This window comes from Homalodisca vitripennis, chromosome 4 (genome assembly GCF_021130785.1).
Source record: "Homalodisca vitripennis isolate AUS2020 chromosome 4, UT_GWSS_2.1, whole genome shotgun sequence".
NCBI classification, from domain to species: Eukaryota; Metazoa; Arthropoda; class Insecta; order Hemiptera; family Cicadellidae; genus Homalodisca; species Homalodisca vitripennis.
In genome coordinates, this window is record NC_060210.1 from 168,181,340 (window position 1) to 168,205,470 (window position 24,131).

The 24,131-nt window shown below is 34.7% G+C and overlaps 1 protein-coding gene across 1 annotated transcript in view; it reads left to right on the forward strand.

The window, feature by feature from the left end:
• The first annotated feature begins 2,154 nt into the window (after positions 1-2,154).
• LOC124360571 (target of rapamycin complex 2 subunit MAPKAP1) overlaps positions 2,155-24,131 on the forward strand; it is a 30,575-nt gene continuing 8,598 nt past the window's right edge. The window contains exons 1-5 of the mRNA XM_046814298.1: positions 2,155-2,324; positions 9,669-9,800; positions 16,718-16,869; positions 18,990-19,168; positions 22,059-22,226. Coding sequence (XP_046670254.1) covers positions 2,201-2,324; positions 9,669-9,800; positions 16,718-16,869; positions 18,990-19,168; positions 22,059-22,226 — 755 coding nt within the window. The 5' untranslated portion in view covers positions 2,155-2,200. The remainder of the gene's footprint in view (positions 2,325-9,668; positions 9,801-16,717; positions 16,870-18,989; positions 19,169-22,058; positions 22,227-24,131) is intronic.

The following is a 24,131-nucleotide window of genomic DNA, read 5'->3' on the forward strand; positions in this document are numbered from 1 at the left end:
AAGTAATTTTTTCTTTAAAGTGCATTATAGAATTTATTCCATTGCTATGGTATTGTGTACAATATTTTATTCTGAAATAGAAAATATGCAAAATAATATATATTTACGTACAATTATATTACTGAGGTTATTATTACCAAACTCTTACACTTGTTTTGTGTACTATTACTCCAATTACTCTCCCCACTAGTTCAGCTTGTAGCACCTCCTCTCTGCCTAGACATTACAATATCAATGAACAAGTGGATAATGAATTAGAGTATTAATACACAAAATGCTTGTTACTGATCTCTCCCACTCTCTTAAACTTTTTTGTATCACCAGGTTTTCATTATTAATAACCTGGATAAACTGGATTTTGTTTCGCAGCATTAGTGCAGTTACATATTTACATAATAGTTTATATTTTATAAAATTATATTAAATTTGACACAAAATAGCTATCCCAGGAAAAATGTATTAAAAATGTTTTAATTGTCTATATTAAATTGAGATATAATTATTTCTCAATTTCTCAGCGTGTGCACCCCACACACACATACAGTTTGATTTAAAATAACATTTACAAGATATATCCAATTCTCTATTAATCTTGCTGTCAAACAGTGGTTATGTTTTTAATTCCATTAATGACTACAAAAATTAACCCTCCTAAGAGAGGTGGTTAAATTTTCTCTCGTGGCTGGCCATTTTTGGGTGTGAGAACTCATAAAGGTAACTTTAACTTTGGTACTACTAGTAACATATTTATGTTAACCTAATCTAAACCTACTGATATTTTGTATTAATAAGTAGCAGATAAGAACAGAGTGGCCTCAGGATAATATCTTATGGTGCAGAGGCTGTGTTTAGTTCAGTATAGACCTGCAGTGTAGGTGTTACAGAAGGTGTTTACACATGTACCAATCCTGCTTCCAAGGTGATTTCTTGATACCCCGGCCATACCTGTAGCAAAACCTATGCTATGCCCCTGGTTTAATAGGTATTTGGAAAATGGAATGGTTTTGGTCAACCCTAGCACAATTTTCCCTAACCTATCCATTATTTTCTTAATGCAATTTCTGGATGTCAGTTTATGTGTTTGAAATACGGTTATGGATCATGGAAGTGTTGATGGGTCATTAGCAACCTTAAGATTTGCAGGCCATTACTACAAGAACTCTAGAGAATCGCATTACATAAAGTGGTTTATTCAATCTCCCATCTCTGCCATACAAAATTGACTATATACTCGTAGTATACTGTACAGAATGACTTGCTGATATTTAAGTATATCTCGACCTTGGTCATTTGTAAATATGGAGGACAGTTTCTGATCTATGTAACTTTGCTACAGTGTGTTGGCTGGCAGTCTAAATTACAGTCTACAGAGCTTTAGCTGCCATGTTTGACGTGATCCGCTAATTAACATGAGCATGCTCCCATAAGCTCCTATAACACACTGATGAAACTAGGGAATGAAATCAACATGGAGTGGATATATCTATACTCTATTCCACATACAATGTGCACTATACAGTACCCATAAACCATGTTATTCAGATGGCAGTTTACGCGATACAAGCTGTGCTATATTGTGCTAACAGTCTTAACTTGCACGAGTTTTCATCACAGTTTATGTTTTCTTCTACTCTTTTGCAAAAAGCTTATTTTTTATTGACATTGTAACATGTTAAAATCATCACAGATAAAAAACGCGTACATAAAGATATGTATTAAATAAAAAAAGTAGAAAAATCTACTGATGTGCCTTCATGCGACAGGTGACGCAACCTGCACGGCACTAAATTTGGTGTTACCAGTGAAGCAATTAGCATGGCTATCTCTCAATCGACACCTGTACTGCATGGTGACTGTGGGATCGATTATAGACTCAAAAAGGAAATATATAAGATTCTATTACCTATCTTCTAATAATAGCAGCAGATTGGTTCTATGTCTGAGCATTGTTTTCTGTGCTGCAGTAGCACTACTACTTTTCCTTTATAATTGCTAGTTTTGTATTTTTTTGTGCCATACGTTTCAATCAATTGTTATAATTATAAGAGAATAGTTTCTTATAAAACATATGACTGCAGGGATATTACTGGATACAAAATGTTGTTTACAAACAAATGTTTAAATTTTACATACAAAACAACAAAATTAAACTTAATTTTTTAAAAGCTATTTTTTGATTTTAGGGTTATGTGAAATAGCGATGGGTGGAGAAAATATTGCTCATCAGTTACAACCATCTCAATATGAATGTTATCCTGGAGTAGAAGAAAGTGATGAAGAGGATGAAATGGATGTTATGTCCCAATCATATGATTTGCATCCAGGTAACAATAAATTACTGTGTATTAATGTTTGCAATTAACTTAAATGTTTTTGGTAACATTAAAAAAATGGTTTGTTTTGTATAAAGCCCCAAAATATGACAAATGATTCCCTCATTTGCATTTTAGACATAGGCCTAGTAAAAAAAAAGAAAAATGTCTTGTGGTGAAATATTTAACCTTTTTAAGGGCTGGCTATTAAAAAGGTCACATATTAATGGTGAAAGGTCATGTTTTAATGGGTGGTCAATGTCTTGAAGGACAAAGCATTTTAGTTTTAGAATACATATGTTTAGTTAAAAAATCATAATAATTTTATTTTTAATCAGGAATAAATATATCTCATATCCTTTTCTTCTTTATAATAGAGTCTTTTAAGATACCCACTGTATTAGTGGCCATTTTGATATTTATGGAGTGCAGCTCCATAATAACAATGTTAAAAACTCATGTACTTTTACCACCTATTTTTAGTTGTAGAATTATGAGATATGTCTCATTTAAAAGATATAATCAGTACGCATGTATGTATTTATTTTCTTGACCATCTTGACCAATAAGGAAAACTAAGCTTTGGCGTCAGAAATATAATTCATTAGAACTAGATGATGTGCTCCGACACACACAGAACCTGATAAGAGAGTTAGTCACATTCCCTTAACCTCTAATACTTTTAAACATTAACACTGAAATAGAATGTACCTGATTTATATCTACAAAATATCCTATATCCTACTGTACTTGTGTGGGAAAAATATTGTAGGTCTCCTACATATTACGTCATAAGTGCTTTTTCCGAGCAGGCTGTGGACTTTGATTGCATGCGAAGCCCTGGGTAAGAGCTAGTATTATAATAATTATTGAACATTGCTCTATAACATTTTTATATACATAGTCAGCCGTAAACTATTATAGTGAAAATAACAAAATTTAAAGCTCCTATTATTTATAGAAGTGACGTAATGGCAGTTTGTGTGAAAATTGACAATAAGTATAATTTATCTTAAATTTAAGAAAAGTTAATTGTGGCAAACAATTAAAAGAAATATAAGAAAAAAAATGTACCTTAAAAATTATGTAATGTATGTAATTCATGTAAAGCACCACGCAAAACAATATTATTTATTAATATATTTTAGCCATTAGGAGAATTGTCATGTCTTCTTTTGTTTTATTTTCACTTATAAATAACTATTTAATTCACTATAGCACTTAATTTCTATCGTACACTCTTGGAAACAAAATATTAGTACATTGCACTCAAGAACAAGACAGTAATTGAACATAAGGTAGCAGAGTAACTAGCAATTACATAGAAGTTAAAAAAAATACTTCCAAGAGAGAAAACATAAATATTTTATTGTGTTTCATGACGCTCGCATATTTTACTACTTATAGGATTTGGTTTAATTAATAATAAACCAGTAAATGAAAAAAATCACTATAGGTCCCTATTATGGCCGTCATCCTTAAAGCAGTCAAGTTGTTTATAAACTATTAATTGAAAATGTGTTTGTATTGATATTTACTTTGTTAACACGTTGAGTGCTGCATGTCAAATCGTAAAACAGTGGTATGGGCCTAAAATTTTGTTTACATAAAATTCTTATATTAACATACATGGACCTCAGAAATGTTGATAGAAGTCAGCTGAGAAGATTCTATTGTGATGATAATGACGTATCATTCGGCGTCGTCGGGTTAACCCGTCACCAGGCCCACAGATGAAACACACATAATTTTAATAGTTCTAAGTTAAACAATATGAAGTACACAGATTTTCATATTGAAGTGTATTTCTTTAACACTTAAAAGTTATTTTTCAGGTTCTGGGAACAAAAATTAGTCAATTACAAAAACGTCGGGTATACCCGTCATCAAGCCACTGAACTTAGTTTATAAGCTAAACAAAAAAAATAAGACGAAGAACAAACATTTTTAAGTTAACACTGTAGGATATTTATTGTTAATGTTTATTTACACCACACATGTGTTGTTTAGAGCTATTTACATCCCCACCTACCCCCATAAAAAGGTCCGAATTTTATTCCTTGTGGTACTTGTCAAAGCACCGCACTACACACAATTATGGCTCTTCAGGACACTGCGAAAAGAAATACATGCTTTCTTTTCTTTTCCCTTCTCCGCTGCACACTCTGCACCTTCTTCCTCTGGATTTTCCACCAGGAGTTTGAGAAATTTTCGAAATGACATGTTCAGTCAGTCGCTGTCTTTTTGCTGGGACATTAGGTATGTCGTCTTTTGATGGAAGAAGTTGCTCAATGATACTCAACCTAAAGTCGTATAAGGGAATTTTCACTTCAGGATTTGCAAAGCAATAAAGGCGATAGGCATTGGTGACAAACATCTGCAATACGTGGACAAAAACCTTTTTATACCAGCGAAGGGACTTGTGATCACACGGGTAGTAAGATAAAAGTTGGTCATTGCGATCAACACCCTTCATTTTGGCATTGTAGTGTATTATCAGAATGGGTTTTTGTTTCATTTGTCCACGCCTGTTACTTGCCTCACCCATGTCGTTTTCAAACTCTGTTGATATATAATTGACAACTCTTTTATCTTTCCACTTGCCTACCATAACCCTCTCCGCATAACATTCTGCTTTTTCTCCCTTCTTGAGTGTAATAGTTTTCAAGTCTGGTGGTGCTTTTTTCTGTCTTTTTCTGAGATTTCCAGTGCAATAAGCATCTTTTTGCAGAAGTTCACAAACAAGTTTAGGACTGTTATAATAATTATCCATATATAATGAATGCCCCTTGTTCAATTTTTCAGTCATCAAATATTTTACTACTTTTGAGGTATGACCTTTCCCTGACAGGATTCCCTCACTCCCACTGTAAACTGTAAAATTAGTAACAAGGCCATCAGGTTCAGTCAAAGCAAAAATTTTTATCCCATACTTAGGTATGCTTTTTGTTTTTTATGTACTGCCTGAAGCTAAGCCTGCCCCTCCACAATATCATTCCTTCATCTAGAGAGAGATCTTTGCCAGGAGATTAAATCTGCGCCATTTTATTATTAAATGAGTCAATAAGCAGGTTTACTTTAGACAGCTTGTCAGTGGTTTCCAGAGTATTATTATTGACATGCAAACACCTCAAAATCAAAAGAAATCTGTCTCGACTCATTGAGTTCCTGAAGACCTTGAAATCAAAAAGATAATTAGTCTTGCAGTAATCTTTAATTCTGTTCAGTCTGACAGTGCCCATGTGCAACAAGATTCCAATAAAAGTTTTAAATTCATTTACTGTCAGGTCTTTCCAATCATTTATGCGTGACTGAGGTTCCAAGTTGGGGCCAAAAAATAGTTCCCTGGCATATAAGTTGGTAAATTGTATTATATTTTCAATTAGTATGATGTCAAACAAAACCCAAAGCCAATCAACTGGCCTATTTTGTGTTGGTTTTGGCCAAAGAAGTTTGTTTTCCCCTGTAAAAGGGATATTACGAAGACCAGATGTAGTAGGACTCCATGTTGGATCAAACGTACCTTCTTCACCTGAGCCGGTGTCGTATTCTTCCGCGCTGTCTTCGCTGCTTGAAAGTTCATTTTCACTGTCTTCTGAATTGTTACCAGAAGTTTCCGCCATATTCATGAACAAAGTACTCAAAATAATAAACAAACTTACCACTAAACACAGCACAATACAATGTAAACAATAAAGTATAGGTAATACACTGATATCAGAATGGAAGCCTAGACTGGCATGCACAAAGAACAAAGGAGTAATATCTGAGGGCCTGACAGTGAAAACAACCTCCTCACTCAAGAGCCGAGCTCAGACTGAGACAGTAACTGTGAGGGGACAAGCGTCAGGTAAACCCGCCGCCAGGCTGCGGCAGTAGACACGCGTGACGGGTATACCCGACTTGCCGCACCGAATGTGTTAATTAGGCATTATGTACAATACAAAAAAATATGCTTTGACAGTCACAAATTGTTTCAGTGTTTTTAATAATTTAAAGTAAATATACAAGTTATAATTCAGTTAAAATTTATTTTTGATTTTAACTAAATTATATCAAAAGATATTAGTTTAAAGCTTTTAGTTTAAGAGATAAAAGACTTTAAGAGTGGCCCAAACATATCTCTTGCTCATCTTGAATGGAGTCTCAGGTAATTGTCCTCTCAGCTCGTTGGGCCACGCATAGTGGCTGGCTGGGTTCTGCGTCACCACTGTACCAAACTCTCAAATAATTTTCAAAGATTATCATTAGCTTTGTGGTTGAAACTTTATCAATTGGTTATTTGTTATAATTGCTTTTAAATTAAATGTAATTTTTGTTTTAGGTTGATCTGTTTTAAAACTATTTTTATTCTGCAAATATGTAAGGTCTCTAGTATCAACAGAATATAAACTCGTTTCCATATTTTGAGGTATGTCTCCACCAAATGCACTAGTTTTTTTTAATGAATTGGTAGGATACACTAAAGCAGCTACAGTGACACTGACACTGTATAAAACAATATAAACTATTCTAAACTATGCTTACTATGGCTAGTGCTGCAAATAGACAAATATTAACTTATTTACATATTTGGCCGTGAGATTACAGCACTATATTATCCAGTCACAACTGGATGAGGATTGAATTGTATAAGTGTGCAATACAGTAAGCCAAATGTAGTGGTTTGACGAACTGAATGCCTAAAACAGTGAGGATCACTAGGTGTGGCACGCCAAGCTGAGCGACAAGACTTGGCCATAAATCAATAACCTGACACAGAGAACAGCCACGGCCACATGTAATGCCTCGGCGATCGAAAGGACAATATTGTATAAGTTCAGTGCTGACGGCAAAGGATTAAACCTTCATTTATATTGCTTGTTCTTTTAAGCTGAATAAAATTTGATTTTATGGCAATTGTTTCTTTCAAACACTTCTCTTTCTTACTGAAGTCCAGTTTCAATTTGTATCTTAATTTTTAAATTTGGTTATACCACAGTTGTTCTTCAATTAAAACCCAAACTGCTGTAGTCTAGGTCACAATTCAGGTAGATGGCTTGAATTGCTCAGTTGACTTATAGTGCAGCTAAGGTTATTAAATTATCTTAGAACTGTAAACATTTTAGAACCTGGGGTTATTTGCCCTCTCCCAAGTTTCTGATTCCATCGGAACAGTTATAAAGTAAAAACTGCATTAGCAAATTTAGGAAATTTTGTTCGTTAAATGCCTAAACACAAAAATTTAAGTTTGAAGCATTGACGGCTAAGAAACCAAATTGAATTTTTAACTTGTATAATCAAAATTTCAATAACGAAGGTTAAAAAAAATGTTTACTCCTAAAATCAGGACCAGTACGTTTTGAGATCTGCAAACTGATATAAATTATTTTAAATTGGGTAAAAAAGCATATTGATTTTCATTTAATTCAATATAAAACAATAATAATATTTAATATGAGTTCAAATTTTTGTGATTCTCCCATTTAAAAATAGATATAATAACATTAACACTTTTACCGTATCATGAAATTACAATCACTTACAGTATCATCCGGTCTCACAGACCTGAGGGAGGTTTTTTGCTTTTTTTGGGATATTCTTGTTTTTTAGTTCAGATTTAAACACAAAATATATTTACAATTAATTATTCCCTGTTGATAACAAAACTACAATTAATATTTTTTAAATTTTCATAATTGCAAAAAATTTTAAAATTTAATAATTTGGGGAATTTAGGATGGAAAATAATATTCTAGAATACTGGTATAGTATAAAGCTGTATTTACAAGTATCAGAAATACACATACATTTTTACCAAAGCAATTAAAACTTAAAAAAGGCATAATTACAAACAAAAAAGGTATCCACAGATTTTATATATTCTGAACACATGAAATGCCCAACTTTCTGCTGCACTCCAAACAGATAGGTTGTCCGCATTTGATACATTTGTAATTGGTTTTTCTTTCCTTAGCAGCTGGGCACTTGGAACATGTCTTCCGTTTTTCCAGTTTGTCACTAGGAACACATTCATTATGATTTGCAGCTTCTGTTTCTCCAACGTACTCCATGATGACGCGTCTAACGTCTCTTGGCAAATTTTGAATTTCTAGGCGTCTTGTCATGTGAGGCTTTACAAGTTTTAAGGTCAGACGTTTTATGAATTCAAATCTTGTAATGAGTGGATTGTTACCTAAGGCTCTTGCTCTTGCAGTAGGCCCGGGTAATGGTCCCAGGTAAATGTTATGTTGAGGTGTTTTGGGCTGCTTGGGTGGCTCCTTTCTGTACCATACGCTACCATCTTTCCCCCCAAAAAAGTCATCTTCAGATTCCTGAACCAAATAATTTTCGACACTACAGTGGATGTCATCTTCATCTTCCAGTTGGGGTTCATCAACAGCAAAACTATCATCACTTTCACTTTGATTTAGTTCGTTATCAGACACTACATAGCTTGGATCTTCATCCGAATCGTCAACAGGTTCATCGTCACTATCATCCCCTTCAACGTTATGTAGGAGTTGTAAAAGTCGCTCGTTCAATCTTCCATCGTTCACTCTTAAAATTTCCGAGTCACTCATGATTATAACAAGTTATAATAAAAATAAAAACTAATATATACAAACACGTAATAGCTATTCACACTTTAACCGTATCACCCGGTATGACAGACCGGTAGAATGCTTACAGTAACCGTATCGTCCGGTACTGTAGACCGTAGCGCTCACAAAATAACTGGACTGATTCAAGGTCAAACGCCCTAGACAAACTAAAACCAATAAAAAACGGCTCAGAAGAGACCGATTGACAGCTACTGAGCGTGGAGGGGGCAACCGAACACCAGTAGTGCCAATTTCAGAAACATGAAATTCCCCTCCGGTCTCACAGACCGGTGATACGGTAAAAGTGTTAATAGAAATAGAGGTGAGTACTAGAATCTTGAACTAGACTACATAGGGTTTCCTCATAGCTGGTACTCTAAATGTAGTACATGTACTACCTGATCTCTAAGTAATATTTGTGTAAGACTTTGTAATTTTTGTTTATACTTAACTTCAATTATTGTCAGTAAGCCTTCGCTACTTTCATATTTTTTCTTAACAGATGGAAAAGTGTTAATTATATAGATTCAGTGTCCATACTAATAACCAATTCACAGTATTCCAACAAACATTTTTCATTCTTTAATTTTTTTTAGTTACAAATACAATCAAGAAAACAAGTAAAAACAACCAGGGTTTTTTAGTAGGATGCTTGATGGTTTGGTTTTCACACAGTTTATTTTGTGTTGATAAGGGCTGTAGACATTAAATATTGTTTATTTGTATTAAAAATTAAATTAAATTAATTCAATTGTTATTATTTAATTCACAGATTTAGATTTTGGACGTCCTCGTAGATATCGCTCTAATACAGCTGTGCGCCTGCAGAAGATGGATGAGGAGAGGAGAGTGGCTGCCAATGTGCGTCATGTGCGCTGGGAAAAATGTCCAATTACACTCACTGGTAGGTGTTCAAGCTTCATATCTTTCTTTTGATATTGTTTTTGATTGGAAAAATTGTAAACGCATCAAAGTTGCTTTCAATACATCGCTGGTGAGTGGAATTTTCACCCATTACAAATCTTCTAAGCGTCTCTTCATCTCAGGATTGCGTACTGCATTACCTCAAGGGAGACTCCTACCATGATTTTTTCCACCACGCTGGACAATACAGATGCAGCGTGTGTTACTTTCCTTCTGGTTACTTGGTTTGCAACATTGTCTACTGCACTAAAATAAGTCTTAAGGCCATGTCACACTGCCGTCGCGTCCGTCCATCCATAGTATGAACGTCCGCATATGCCGCGACGGTCTCAAATCCCGTCAAACTGCCAGACACGCATCCGCATCCGTGGCCATCTTTTTAGGAGGGTGGAAGCTCAGTACACAATAAAATGTCGTCTGTGCCGGTATTTTGTAGTGAACCAGGAGACCCTACTTTACGTTCAGTAGTTCCTTGGTTGGGTGATTCCAGCAGCGATAATAGCAGCAGTGATGACGATTTGGTGTTATTATATTCAGTGGCACAAAGAGATCACTGGGTACATCCTATCAATAAAAAACAAAGGATGTTTGGCGAGTACCATCATTTAATGCATGACCTTGAAGCCGATGATGACAAATTTCATACTTATTTTAGGCTAAACAAGGAACAGTTTGACAAAGTTTTAGATTTAATTGACCAAGGTGCTTTATGCGCATGCGCGAGCCATCGTAACTTCGCCGACGTCGGCCAAGCATCGCTCCAGCCGCATAACCCAGCAGACGGCGGCCGACGCGACGAACGTTGCACCACGTCGGTTATGTCAGTGTGACTTGTCCTATTTGACAACATGGTTAGCGATTATTTTAAAATCCATCCGCAGATGGACGGACGCGACGCCATGGCAGTGTGACATGGCTTTTACTGATAAGAGATTCGTTCTGAACTTTAGTCTGCTAAGAGTTGGTTGATGGCTATCTAGCTCCTTTCCTTTTTCTTCCCAGGAGAAGAAAGTGTGTTGGTGTCATTATGTTCCAAGTACCCATAAGAGCTTTTCCAAGTTCCTGAACCTGCTTATCTTGAACAAGTAACCTCAAAAATTTCTATGGTTTATGATACAGTGGCTCAGTTCTAAATTCACTTCTCCATGTATCTTCTCCACTGTCTCACTTACAGTTCATCAACCTGGTTGTCCAGTTACTTCTTGTTTCTTGCACATATATTTTCAAAAATAATTTTAGTTCATAGTTACTTAGTTTTTTTGACTAGTTAAGTTGATTATGGACCTTCTTTTACAATTATGATGACAACTTCATTAAATTTTATGTTAGTAAAGAATTTTGGTAATTTATATAAACATTAGATTTTTATACTAAAACATTTGCTTTTATACATAAATTACATTCAAAATATACCTAAATACGAGGCGTGTTTTTTAAGTAAGACCGTTTTGTTGTAGACACTAGTAGTTCGCATGCATACTGTTTGACTATCAACTCGCCTCCCGCGTGTAAAGTTCACTTTTATACGGTTTTTGTCAACAAGGTACTGTACCTGAATACTGCAAAAATGTGTAAACAGATTTGCAAATTGTATGGTGATACTGTTATAAGTGAAAGCAAAGTGCGTAAGTGGGTACAACAATTCAAAGATGAGGACCACTACAGGCACCCTTCATGGTTACAGACGATTTGGTGGCTTCAGTTGAAGTGAGGATTTGTGAGGACAGACACTTCACAACAATAGGTCTTTTAAATGAATTTTCAGAGTTGTCGAGATCAGTGCTTTACATAATCATAATCTTTATTGCCAATGATCACATTTTACATATAATGAAATAGGCATAGTCATGTATCAATAATAATAGACGTAATAGAGAAAATAGAATAAAATATTTTAAAAATTAGACATGTAAAATTTACAGTACAATTTTACAATTACTGTGGTTTTACAATGTGTGAGTTTAATTACTACTCTGGCACTATTTAGTTATTCGGAATAAAAATTCTACATCCACATCATGATTTAGAAAATCCTCTAGATTATAAAATGGATTTCGTTGTAACCAATGTAATACCTTAGTCTTAAACACCCCAGTTGAGGCAGTCCAAGCTGTTACATTAAGTTTATTAAAGAAAGCAATGCTGTTCACCATGTGAGATGAACCTGTTTTGGCCAGCCTGTGCTGTGGTATATCAATCTTATCACTATCTCTAGTATTATAAGAATGAAAATCTTGTCTAAGTGTGAATGAGTGCAGGTTAGTTTTTACATATAACAATAGATGGAAGATGTAAAGGTAATCTGTTTGGTGTGCAACATTGTTTTTGAACACTTAAAGTTTAGGAAACTGTGCTCCTTTTAAGTCCCAAAATTCCTAACAGAGGACCACAAAAACTAAAGATTTCAGTGTGCAATGAGTCCTTGACTCGTTATCACAAAGAAGGTGATGCTTCTTGAGTCAGATCGTAACTGGAGACGAAACATGGATTTCACTTAACACGCCCGAAAGAAGCAACAGAGCATGGAATGGAGACTCACACACTCGCCTGTCCCAGCGCAAAATTATGGCATCTGTGTTTTATTGGTCAATGTATGCAACCAGAACCACTATCATTGCAGAAGCACACTATCAAACCCTGAGAAAGCTACACAGAATGACATAAAACAAAAGATGCAGCATGCTGACAAAGGGAATTGTCCTCCTTGACAATGCAAGACCTCACACTGCACGTCAAACCCGTGATTTATTGGACAGTTTTGGCTGGGAAGTTCTTGACCACCCAGTCCTGATCTTGCTCCGAGCGATTACAATCTGTTCCTCCACTTCAAATAACACCTCAGTGGCAACAACATGAAAACAGCAGTGAACTTTTGGTTATCGGAGCAGACAGCAAGTTTTTATGAAGGGTATTTTAAAATTGGTTGAGAGGTATGATAAGTGTTTGAACTTGGCAACTTTGTCAAAAAATAGAGTGAAGGCTTCCTGAAAATAAATTTACTTTTTTGAAATAATCTTTTGTTGCGTACTTATGTTCAAATGGAACTTACTTAAAAAACACTCATCGTATGTATATTATTGATGGATTGTACCTCCACATTTAACCTATTGGCTACCAATGATGTTTATTGCCCGGCATAATAACCAGTGCTGCCCATCAAGTTTCGTAATATTGGAGTCGAAGAATATTCCCGATATTGATTATATTAGCATTTGTCTATTACATCGAGCCTGTTAAATATAACATGTTTGATTTTGAAGCTGGTCAACTCACTTGAAATCGATTGTTGTGTCATCTGTTGCTTGTTTGTTTTAGTTAGTTGCTGCCTGAAATGATGTTGCTGTAAAATGTTGTTCTTTTCTGAAAGTTATAGCAATTTAGTGGAGAACATACACAATGAAAGTAAAAATGAAGTGAGTGATGGTAACTTTGATGATGAAATTTTGAATGAAACTGGTGATGAATAAATTTAAGACAATTATGTGACAAGGTTTAACCTTCAAAGTTGGGAGTGGCCTAGGCAAGGTATTGATCCACATAATTTAATTTTTAGTGGTAGATCTGGTATAAATCCAAGAGTTGCTGGGCAGCTAAATACTGAAAATGTAAGATAATAAAATACAATTTTAACACGTCATTTGGTAGTATAATATTTTTTTATTTACCCTAAGCACTCATACAATGATCTCCATTGCAAAATGAAAAAATAATTCGGTACTTGAGGGTAAACATATTTTCATTTTAGTTGGTTGGTAATGGATTAACACGTTAACTACCACCATAAAGAATTCTAGAGTTCCCTGTATTGTCAAAATTTCTGTACTCGTTTTCTAGGTGATATTGTTTTTGTGGTGAATATAACGGTTCAATGCAAAAACTATTTATGCAAATTATATGATATGGGGTGTGGAGCTTAACTTTGGACCGGCAGATTTATTTTTCAACCAAAATTGCCTGAAAAACTTTCTTGCTGACCCAATCGGGCCGACATAGAAATTTCAGTACACTTTGGGATATTTAGTTTAAATGGCTGTGAAGACAGTGTGCGGTTTTTTTTATTACTCTATGGTGCGTGTGTAATGAACGGCTGACTGAACAAACGTTCCCAACTGCTTCCCGCTCGCAGCCGATACGTCACGTAGTTCACGCCAATTTACTTAACCTCACTTGCACTCGCTGCTTTCATTGTGGTTATTCGTTACATATTTGTATGGTTGTTTATGTTAGTCTAAACTTTATTAAATATCAGAGATGAGTGGAAACTTGGATGAAAGTGATATAGAGATGTTTTTGGACGAACCAATGAGTAGTAGACGTGATAATTATGGAGGTAATTATGGTGAATTGGAAAATTATAGTGGATCTGACTTTTCTGATTTGGAAATCTTGTCAATGCGCTGGTACCACAAGATTGCAGAATAACTGCTTTTTGGAATAGCTGTTGTCAATGCGTGGCTAGCGTACAATAATGATGTAGAAGTTACTGCTCAACGTAGAAGAAGTCAAGTGTATTCGGTCAAAATGTTCAGAGAAAAGTTAGTGTATTCATTCTTGGGTCTAGAAGACGAAATTCTGTCTGCAGTGTGTACAACAGACCATCACTACATTTCTAAGTTAACATCTTTCGTTGGCGAGGGAAAAAACAAACGGAAATCAAGGAAAACTGCAAGATTTGCTACAACACAATGCTATGCATGAGGGAGGTTGTCAAGCATCAAAAAATCTGAAGAAAGTGACAACTTTCTGTGAGCTGTGCCCAGGAAAGCCCTATCTCTGCAAAGACTGTTTTAAGAAAATCCACAATTTATTAGACCTTAATCTGTATTACAGAAGTATTAATCCTCTTTTATGTATCCAATTAAAAATAAACTTTGTTTTTATAAATATTAAAATATTAGATATTATTTTATATCCAATAATTCCAATATAAGCTAAATAATTAGCTAAATAACTACAATAATTCCAACAGGCCTTGGAGAAGTTGTACAGAGCAAATAATTACACTAAAGTTAATTATGGCATATTATAGAAAACAAAATAAACAACTCTCGATAACATTTGTTGATTTCAAGAAAGCCTATGATTCCATTCAAAGAATATCACTATTAAAAATACTGAGACATTTTGGACTTCACCCCAAATTAATTAAATTAATAGAACTAACATTAACTAATACAAAGTCTAAAATAAAGTTTAGAGGAGAACTTTCAGAACCATTTCAGATAAAGACTGGCTTAAGACAAGGTGATGGATTATCACCGCTTCTTTTTAACTGTGCATTAGAGTACGTCATGAGGGAATGGGAAAGAAATAACCAAAAAAACATAAAGATTGGATATCAAAGGGACAACATTAATCTGAACTGTCTGGGGTTTGCTGATGACTTAGCTCTTTTGGCCAATGACATTCAGGAAACAAAACAGCAAATTAAATCTTTACAAGATATAGCTCAGAAAATTGGTTTAAAGATATCGTTTGAAAAAACAGAAGTTTTATTAACGCAGCCTCCACTTGCAAATAAAATAAGGTTGGACAACCACAATATAAAAATTGTGCAGAAATTTACTTAGGAGAAGTAATCACTTATAACCTGAATGAAAAACCATCTTGGCAAAGTAAAATAGACAAACTAACTAAGATTAAACATGCTACTAAGAATACGTATAATAAAAAATGTCTTTCAATAAATACAAAATTAAGACACTACAAAACAGTTGCTCTGCCACAAATTACATACGCAAGTGAAACAATATTTAAAACAACAAATACTGTTGCAATAGATAAGGTTCTTAAGATGGAGAGAAGAATAGTCAGAACTTGCTTAAACAAAAACTATCAAGTAGACGGAGTTTGGAGACTAGCTTCCAATGAAACAGTCTACAAAAATATAGAACCCATTACAAGTATAATTAAAAAGAAACGAATATCATTCCTGGGGCATTTGTTAAGAACACCTGAAAATAGAATTAGCAGGAAAATAGTAGAAAAACTGTGGTATAGTAAAAGTGACATTAAATGGATCACAGAATTAAAAGAAGATATGAGAGAGTTACAAATTACAGTAGAGGATTTAAAACACAAGACAAACACATTGAAGATATTGAATGACAAATACTCTACACTACAGCTGAAAAGAAACAAACAACGAATAGGAAGAGTGGTTCCGGAGGAGGAAAGGAAATTACGCTCGGAAAGGATGAAGAAATATTGGGTGGATAAAAGAAGAAAGACTAGAAAATATAAAGTGACTAAAGTGGTCCAATGTAGGCCATAAAATTATAAATAAATAAATAAATTCCAATATAAACCCAAAGTAGTTTTACTAATTTCATTCACAACGATAATGAGGTAAATGAAACGAGAATAATTAATAAAACAATATAATCACATAATAAAATCAATTAACGAAAGTATAAAAGAAAAATATATCAACAATTGGTAAAAAATAAATTTGCCGACCCGATCGGGAGATAAAAGTTCATAATATTCCGCAGTGCTGTAGTAAACCTAAAAACTAACTAAACAACTTCAAACAACGTTCTCTGTTCATTGTTGTATCTATTTAGAACATTTAGTCCACTGGTTTGCTACCAGAGCCAAACGCAATGCTCGTAGCTGCAATAAAGTAAAACTATGTTGTCGTCATAGTGAGGCCCGATCCGGTCAGCAGTGCATAGTAGCAACAAAATATTCGCTGACCCAATCGGGTCGGCATGGTAGTTAACATGTTAAATAATATAGTTACTAAGATTTAAATTGAGTTCTTTAGTATACATTTTGTGTAGCTGTTTTAAAATGTCGGAGGTAATTACAATTTTTTTAGTATGTATAAAATGAGTGTATATATCTTACTATGACACATGTGAATTTTTTTCATCAAGATAGTAATTGTTTCAGCTGAAGAAAGGGCAGAATTATTTCAGAAAAAGGATTTCCGCTCAAGTAACAAAACAAAAGCTAGACCACAATCATTATTAAGTGAATTGCTTAGAAGTCAACCTGGACCACCGGCAAATCCTTTCAGAGAGTATGCCAAATTTAATGGTGAAGTAAGTAATTAATAGTTTTAGAAATGTTAGTAATTAATTTCATCTTATCAATAGTTTTAATTTCTTTACACTTTTATCAACGTATGTTTTTATAGGTAAACATTTTTTCAATCTGCTGTATTTGATACATAATGAAAGACAAAATATTTGGATTGCTGTACACAAGATTTTATTGGTGGTTAAGTAGAAAAGTGGACTTTGTAGTCAACTTAAAATACATCTTTTGTAAAATAATTATGTGATTATATGTATGTGAAATAATTATAACCGATTTCATGTAATATTTAAATGCAATGTGACATCAATTTCAATCATTGACAGAATATAAGACTTTTCCATGCAAAACATTCTTGAACAGCAATTAATGTGCTCTTGCAATAAAAATTTTTTTTTTCAAAAAGTTAAAAAAAAATATTGTGTTTACCTTTACATATGAGTTTTATATCTGAGCTTTAATTTGTCAGATAAACTCTATTTATTAATTATAGTAAAAGACCACTAATCCAGCACCCAATGGTTCGGCACTTTCAATAGTCTGGGTATCAATTTTGCAAAAGTATGTGCATTAAAAAGTATTTGGTTGCAACTGACGGTACCGATGCGTATAGTTTCATATCAAAGTGAGTAAGAATGCTTGGAAGAATAGATTCAGTCAGGAGAGATCGTACCAAAGGTTACTGATGATGAGCACCCTCCATTTTGTGTCAGTCTGTTTGGCTCAGTCCCTGCTAGACAGATTGTTAATTGTGCATAAGTTTCTAGTGTAGGGTACATTACAAAACTGCACAACATTTTGGATCTGATTGATTTATTGTGACTAAATTACTGTGCTGTTTTCTAAACCGTGCGTTTCTACAAGTAAAGTGGCGAAAAAATGTAAGCATGTTATGATGCTTAATATTCAGCAAAAGCTTGACATCATAAAACATTTGGGACAAGGTGAAAATAGGAATAAGATAATGGAACAATATAATATTGGCTTTTCCACCATTTATGACATAAAAAAGTATAAAGATCAACTTCTAAAATTTGCTTTTCAACCCACTAGTATAAAACGACAAACTTTAATGTATTTATAGACAATAAATATTCCTCGTTTTATATTCAGAACATGTTGTATTTTATAACTATTCATTAGAGGTACAGTACAGTATTTTAGTCTACATACAGTAATCAGTAATTATCAAATATTGATAATTATATTTTATCACACAACTCATCTAACAGTCTACCTGTGTCAGACCTTTTTTTATGCCATTTGAACAATAGCAGCAGATTCTTCATCCAAAATAACTGAGGTACAGCCAACTACTTATGTCACAGGCACATTCAACCTATATAATGGTGATACCCATAAGCTGGGATAAGACAGTTCCCAGCCGAATTACTGTTATGTGCTTCTGGTGATACCAGGTTGAGTTTATTCTGCTGCTCTGATGCAGTAGAATCACTCAAATGTTTATTAATCAAAGCTTAAACCTATTATTCACCATTGTAAAGATTATTAATTACTCTATAATATGGAATATGGGCCTATTTAAAAAATAGGTAAGCTTATGATGTAAACTAAATCTGTACTAAAACCCATTTGTGTAACAAATATTAATTTGTTTCTACTGTTGTGTAAAATGTTTATGTGTTGTACATGCAACTTTGATAGCAACATAACAATGTCAGTAAAACAATAGTTCCAATGATTCTGTTAGCTAGGGGCACAATTTTGAAGGAATTGTGATGAAAAATGACTAAATCACTTAATGAAGCGATTGATTAAACATTTCTTATATTACTCCTACATAACATTTTAAGGCATATTTGAACAAGGGCAACAATACTATCAATAGATATTTCTATTAGTAGTTCCAAAAATAGCTGTATGATAGCAGCACAAACCAAAGAGCAATGATAAAGAAGTTTGTAGTGATTGGAGACGGTTGCTTTGGTGAGTGTTAAGGAAAAGGAGGACACGGCACGGTTAAGATGGTTGTGATGTGATGAAAATGGTCGTATATAAACTCTTTACCACAATGTTTATTACTAATTTGTATGCTATTATGTTTGAATTAGTCATGTTCTTGATTAATGTTGTAAATTATATTAATGATTCCTTTTTCTCATAGTCTCAGCGGGGGGGTCCCAGTGTTCGATGCTTTAAAATCTGGTTGACAGTGCTAAAGAGTGATAAACGGAACTTCCCCATGAGAGTGACTGTGATGGCTACAGCCAAGGTAGAGGATCTTATTGGCCTGGTCTGCTGGAGATGCACTGCTGAGTTCTCAAGAGAAGAACACGCGCTCAAGTGAGTATATGCTACTCAGGCGCCATGATATAATAGAAATACAACACATCACACACACAAGTAGCACTAGTTTCTTCCATCTGTTGACCACTTACATTATTATTTTTTTGTTTAAATCTGCAATACTAATATATAGCTGCACCTCCTGGCTCTGACTTGTCCAGTTGTTGCTGGAAGTGTGCATTTAGAAACACGGCAAAATTTACTTGTTGTTGCTTTATATACGTACAAAGTAATATAGAGATTTAAAAATTGCAACATATGGTTTTTATTACGTACATTTATAAAATAATATTGATCCTGAAACTATTATCATTAATTTAAGTAGCACCCAGCAGTAAATTTTATAAAAACAGTACACCAACAAAGAGCAATGTAAAAAAATATCTCAATTAATCAGGGATGCTACAGGTCAGGGAAATCAGGGAAGTCAGGGGAAAAAACAGGACTGGAAATCAGGGAAAAGTCAGGGAATCCGGTCTCAAGTCAGGGAAAAGTCAGGGAATTTCGACGTTGGTCAGGGAAAAATATAAAATCCCTTTACACAAATAAACTTACTGCCGCCGCGCTGAGTCCAAGCCTGCAGACGACACGGCGCATGAAGCAGGCAGCCGAGGTAGCCCGGCCGGTGCGACAGACTCGCCTACCAGCCGCCCGGGAAAACAAATGAGGTGGAAACACATTACTTTTCATCTGCGTTCCTAGGCCGGTCCCGCGCCAAAGACTTGTGCAGTGCTTTTAAGGAAGAACTAAAGGATTTGTCACTCCAAAAATTATTGCAAGTTTCAATGGATGGACCTAACGTGAACTTTCCTTTTCTGAAAGAGCTACACAATGATTTGAAAGAAAAAAATGGTCCTTTATCTCCAATCTTTCTCGAGCTAGGGTCATGTGGTCTACACACTGTTAATAATAGTTTCAAGTCTGGCTTTAATACTGTTCCATGGAAACTAGCTGAATTCCTTCGTGGTATATACTATGTTTTCAAAGACGTGCCTGCCAGAAGAGCTGAGTATATACAGTTCAGTGAAGAAGAAAATCCTGTTTTTTCCGGCAAAGTTTTGTGCTGTTCGGTGGCTGGAGAATGCTGAAGTAGCTGAAAAGGCTCTTAAAGCACTGCCGTACCTAGAAATGTTTGTCGAGGGTGTAGAAGAAGAAGGTATCAAAATATCATCAAAAAGCTACAGTAATTTGGCTAAAGGACTGAAAGAGAAAATCTTACCTGTTAGGCTTGCCTTTTTTATGTATGTTGCACAGCAATTGCACCCCTTTCTTAAAGATTATCAGTGTAAAGAACCAATGATTCCCTTTCTGTACAGTGATCTCAGTGCACTAATTAAGGACCTTATGAGTCAGTTTATCAAAAGTGACATCCTTAACAAAGCAAAGTCAGTAACAGATGTAGATCTCAAAAATTCTGCCAACTTTCTAGCAGAGAAACATGTAAAAGTTGGGAATGCGGTAAGGGCTGAAATTAAGAAACTCAATCTTAGTACAGATGCAGTAAAGGAATTTAAGACTGATTGTAAAAATATTCTTGTCAAAATATGTGATATGCTTGTTTACCAAATCTCCTATTAAGTATAGCCTTACTAAGAATGTCACATTTTGTGATCCTGCTTTAATAGCTAGTCATTTAAGTGATTCTAGGAACAGACTGGAAAAGTGTGTTCAAAATTTTCACTCTAAGAATTGGATATCCAGTCAAGCAGCTGATAAGGTTGAGGGCGAGTTTAGAACTCTTACAAATAAATCTGATGTAATAACATTGTGTAAGTCGTACCGCAGAAGTGACCTGCGCATTGATCACTTCTGGAGGGGAAAGATGCTTACTCCAACCTGTACTCCTTCATACAGAAAGTCCTAATATTGAGTCACGGACAGGCATTTGTAGAGAGAGGTTTTTCTGTAAACAAAGAATTAATAGTAGAAAATCAGTTACCACGCTCGCTCATTGCACAACGTAGAGTATATGATGGCATAAAATCTTGCGGTGGAATTGATAATGTTGTTGTTGAACCAAAAATGATTCAGATGTTTAGGAGGGCTCGGACAGAGTATAGTGAAGTTCTAGAAGAACAAAAAAGGCAGAATGCAGAGAAAGCATCCGAAGCCTCTAGAAAGCGAACTATTTTGCAACAAATTGCAGATTTAAAGGCAAAGAGAGTAAAAGTTCTTTCTGAGAAAACTAGTGAGATTAATAGTGTAGATGACGAAATTACGTCTCTTATGTCCAAACTTGGGTAGCAATTGACAATGTTTGACAATAATTTTCATTTTTTATAGTTTTAAAATCGTACTAACAGTTATGCAACTGTGAAAGGTGCTTTTAGTATGTTAAGTTAATAAAAAGTTCCTGCAGTAAAGCAAATACATGCTTTTACTTACCTGACAATTTTGTGATTTTAAAAGTTGATGTTTAAGTTATGTACCTTCTTTAGCTCTGTAATTTCTATGTGCTACTAATTACTTATGGTGCAGTGATCTAAAGTATTTTACTTCTGTGTTGTAAAAGATCATTTAAGTCAATCTTTTTGTACGTATTAAACTGTGTTCACTTTATTTTTTGCTTTTTTATATTTGCTACCCTGTTAGCCTCAACACCGCTTTTTTACACCCATTAATTGCCAAAAACCCTGGGGATTGCGTCGAAAAAAGTCAGGGAAAAATGAAAAATTTGGTCTGGAAATCAGGGAAAAGTCAGGGAATTTCATTATTGGACTCCTGTAGCAATCCTGTTAATAATTTTAATACTAGTGTTACCGCAATAAACCATTCTATTACACTCATGCAAAGTTTAAACATCATAAGTAACATTAGTTTGTGACATCTACCTTGTTTTTGATGTAAACAATTTGTTTGACTTGTTTAAAAATATTTTTGCTTACAGAGACAGTGTTGATTACTATACTCTTCACATAGCAGAGGATGATGGAGAAGTGGATTGGGATTTCCCCTCTCTTGATATCTCAGAAAGTGTAACAAAATTTACATTTAACTTCCTTGCACTGGTAGAACGTGATCCCAAAAAAGAGCCTCCGGATAGATTTGCAACAAGGTAACTATTAAAACAAATGGTTAATTTTTTATGAAGATTAAGGTTGTTTACGTAAAAACTTTAATGGACAACAATTTATAATCAACGCTATTCCACCAGCTGTTTACAAACTTTTATTCTTGTTTTGTAGATAGTTTATTTTTATTAACATTTACGATGGATGTGTTTATACAAAATTTCACAGACTTTATTGCTTGACATATGGAATCTGATGAAATTAATCAAAAACTTGTGTTAGTGTATGGTTTGAATATTATGAGTAAAGTTAAAGTACAGAAGTGGTGTCCCCTGCATTTCTCAGTTTGGTTTATGAGAATCTGAAAATACAAATTGACAATCATGTTAAAGTTAACCAAAGTCTCATTTGGATGAACTTGGTGAACAATTTTCTATCATTTCATGTTCTCTTATCCATGAAATCATTACCAGTCATTTCGGCTTAGAATAGAATAGAATATGTATTCAGCCACAAGATATTCATAGGCAAGTCAAAATCAATATACGAGGGTAATTCGGAAAGTAAGGTCCGATTCGTGTTAACCAGACAAACAGTAAGCGAAATGCGCATGCGCCCTGCCTCCCGGCATGCATTGCGTGCAGAACGACGCCATTTGCAGTGAAATCGTTGTAGTCTGCTCTTGTCTGTGCCTTTTTAAAATGTTTAAAACTATTGAACGTCCTGCCGACTGTGAAATACGGTCTGTGATACGGTTTTTGACAGCAAGGAACGTTTCCGCAGCGGATATTCATCGACAGATAAGTGAAGTGTACGGTCCAAATGCAATGAGTGACAGCAAAGTGAGGAAGTGGGTGAGAGCTTTTAAAGATGGACGGGAAATTTTCCATGACGAACCACAATCTGGTCGGCCGTCAGTGATCACCAAAGATTTGGTGAAAGCCGTCGATAAAAAAATTTGTGAAGATTGGCGATTCACTGTTTCTTCATTAGCAATAGAATTTCCAAACATGAGTAGAACCACATTGTTTAAAATTGTTTCTGAAATTTTGGATGTTCGCAAATTGTGCTCACGTTGGGTTCCCAGGCTGCTTACTGAGGAACACAAAAAAAGAAGAATGGGTAGTGCTCTTGAATTTTTGATGCAGTATCATCAGGAAGGTGATAAACTTTTAGACCACATTGTGATGGGTGACGAGACATGGGTTTCCCACATAACCCCAGAAACGAAACACCTGTCGATGGAGTGGCATCACTCGACGTCACCGGTTAAAATGAAAGCAAAACAAACATTGTCCACACGCAAGGTTATGGTGACAGTGTTTTGGGATAGATGTGGGATATTGCTAGTCGAGTTCATGGAGCGAGGAACAACAATAAAATTTATTGTGGCCACTTATTGCAACACTCTAACTAACCTTAGACGAGCAATACAGAACAAGCGACGTGGCCTATTGACAGCTGGAGTTTCGTTGCTGCATGACAATGCCAGACCCCACTCTGCCAACCAAACCCAAAATCTCATCAGATCGTTTGGTTGGAAACAGTTATAACACCCACCATACAGCCCAGACTTGGCACCAAGCGACTTCCACTTGTTTCGCTACCTAAAAGAGTTCCTAGGCGGGAAGTGCTTCGACATTGTGGACAAATTGATAAAATGAATATTCAATTTCAATAATGATTCAACAGTTAATATATAATATAAATAAACAACAAATAACAAATCAATAGTTTTTGGATAGTCAATAAATAAATAGGTTAACAAATAAATAAATAACTATTATAAAAATAGTCAATGAATAGCAACAAATTAGAACCTACTTACAATTAAATTTAAAAGCATTTTGAGATTTACCCACATTATGTTAAACACACACTTATAATTGAGCTGCTTTTAGGCTACAAAATCTAATTCAGGCCAACTCTTTGATAAAAACTCCTCTACT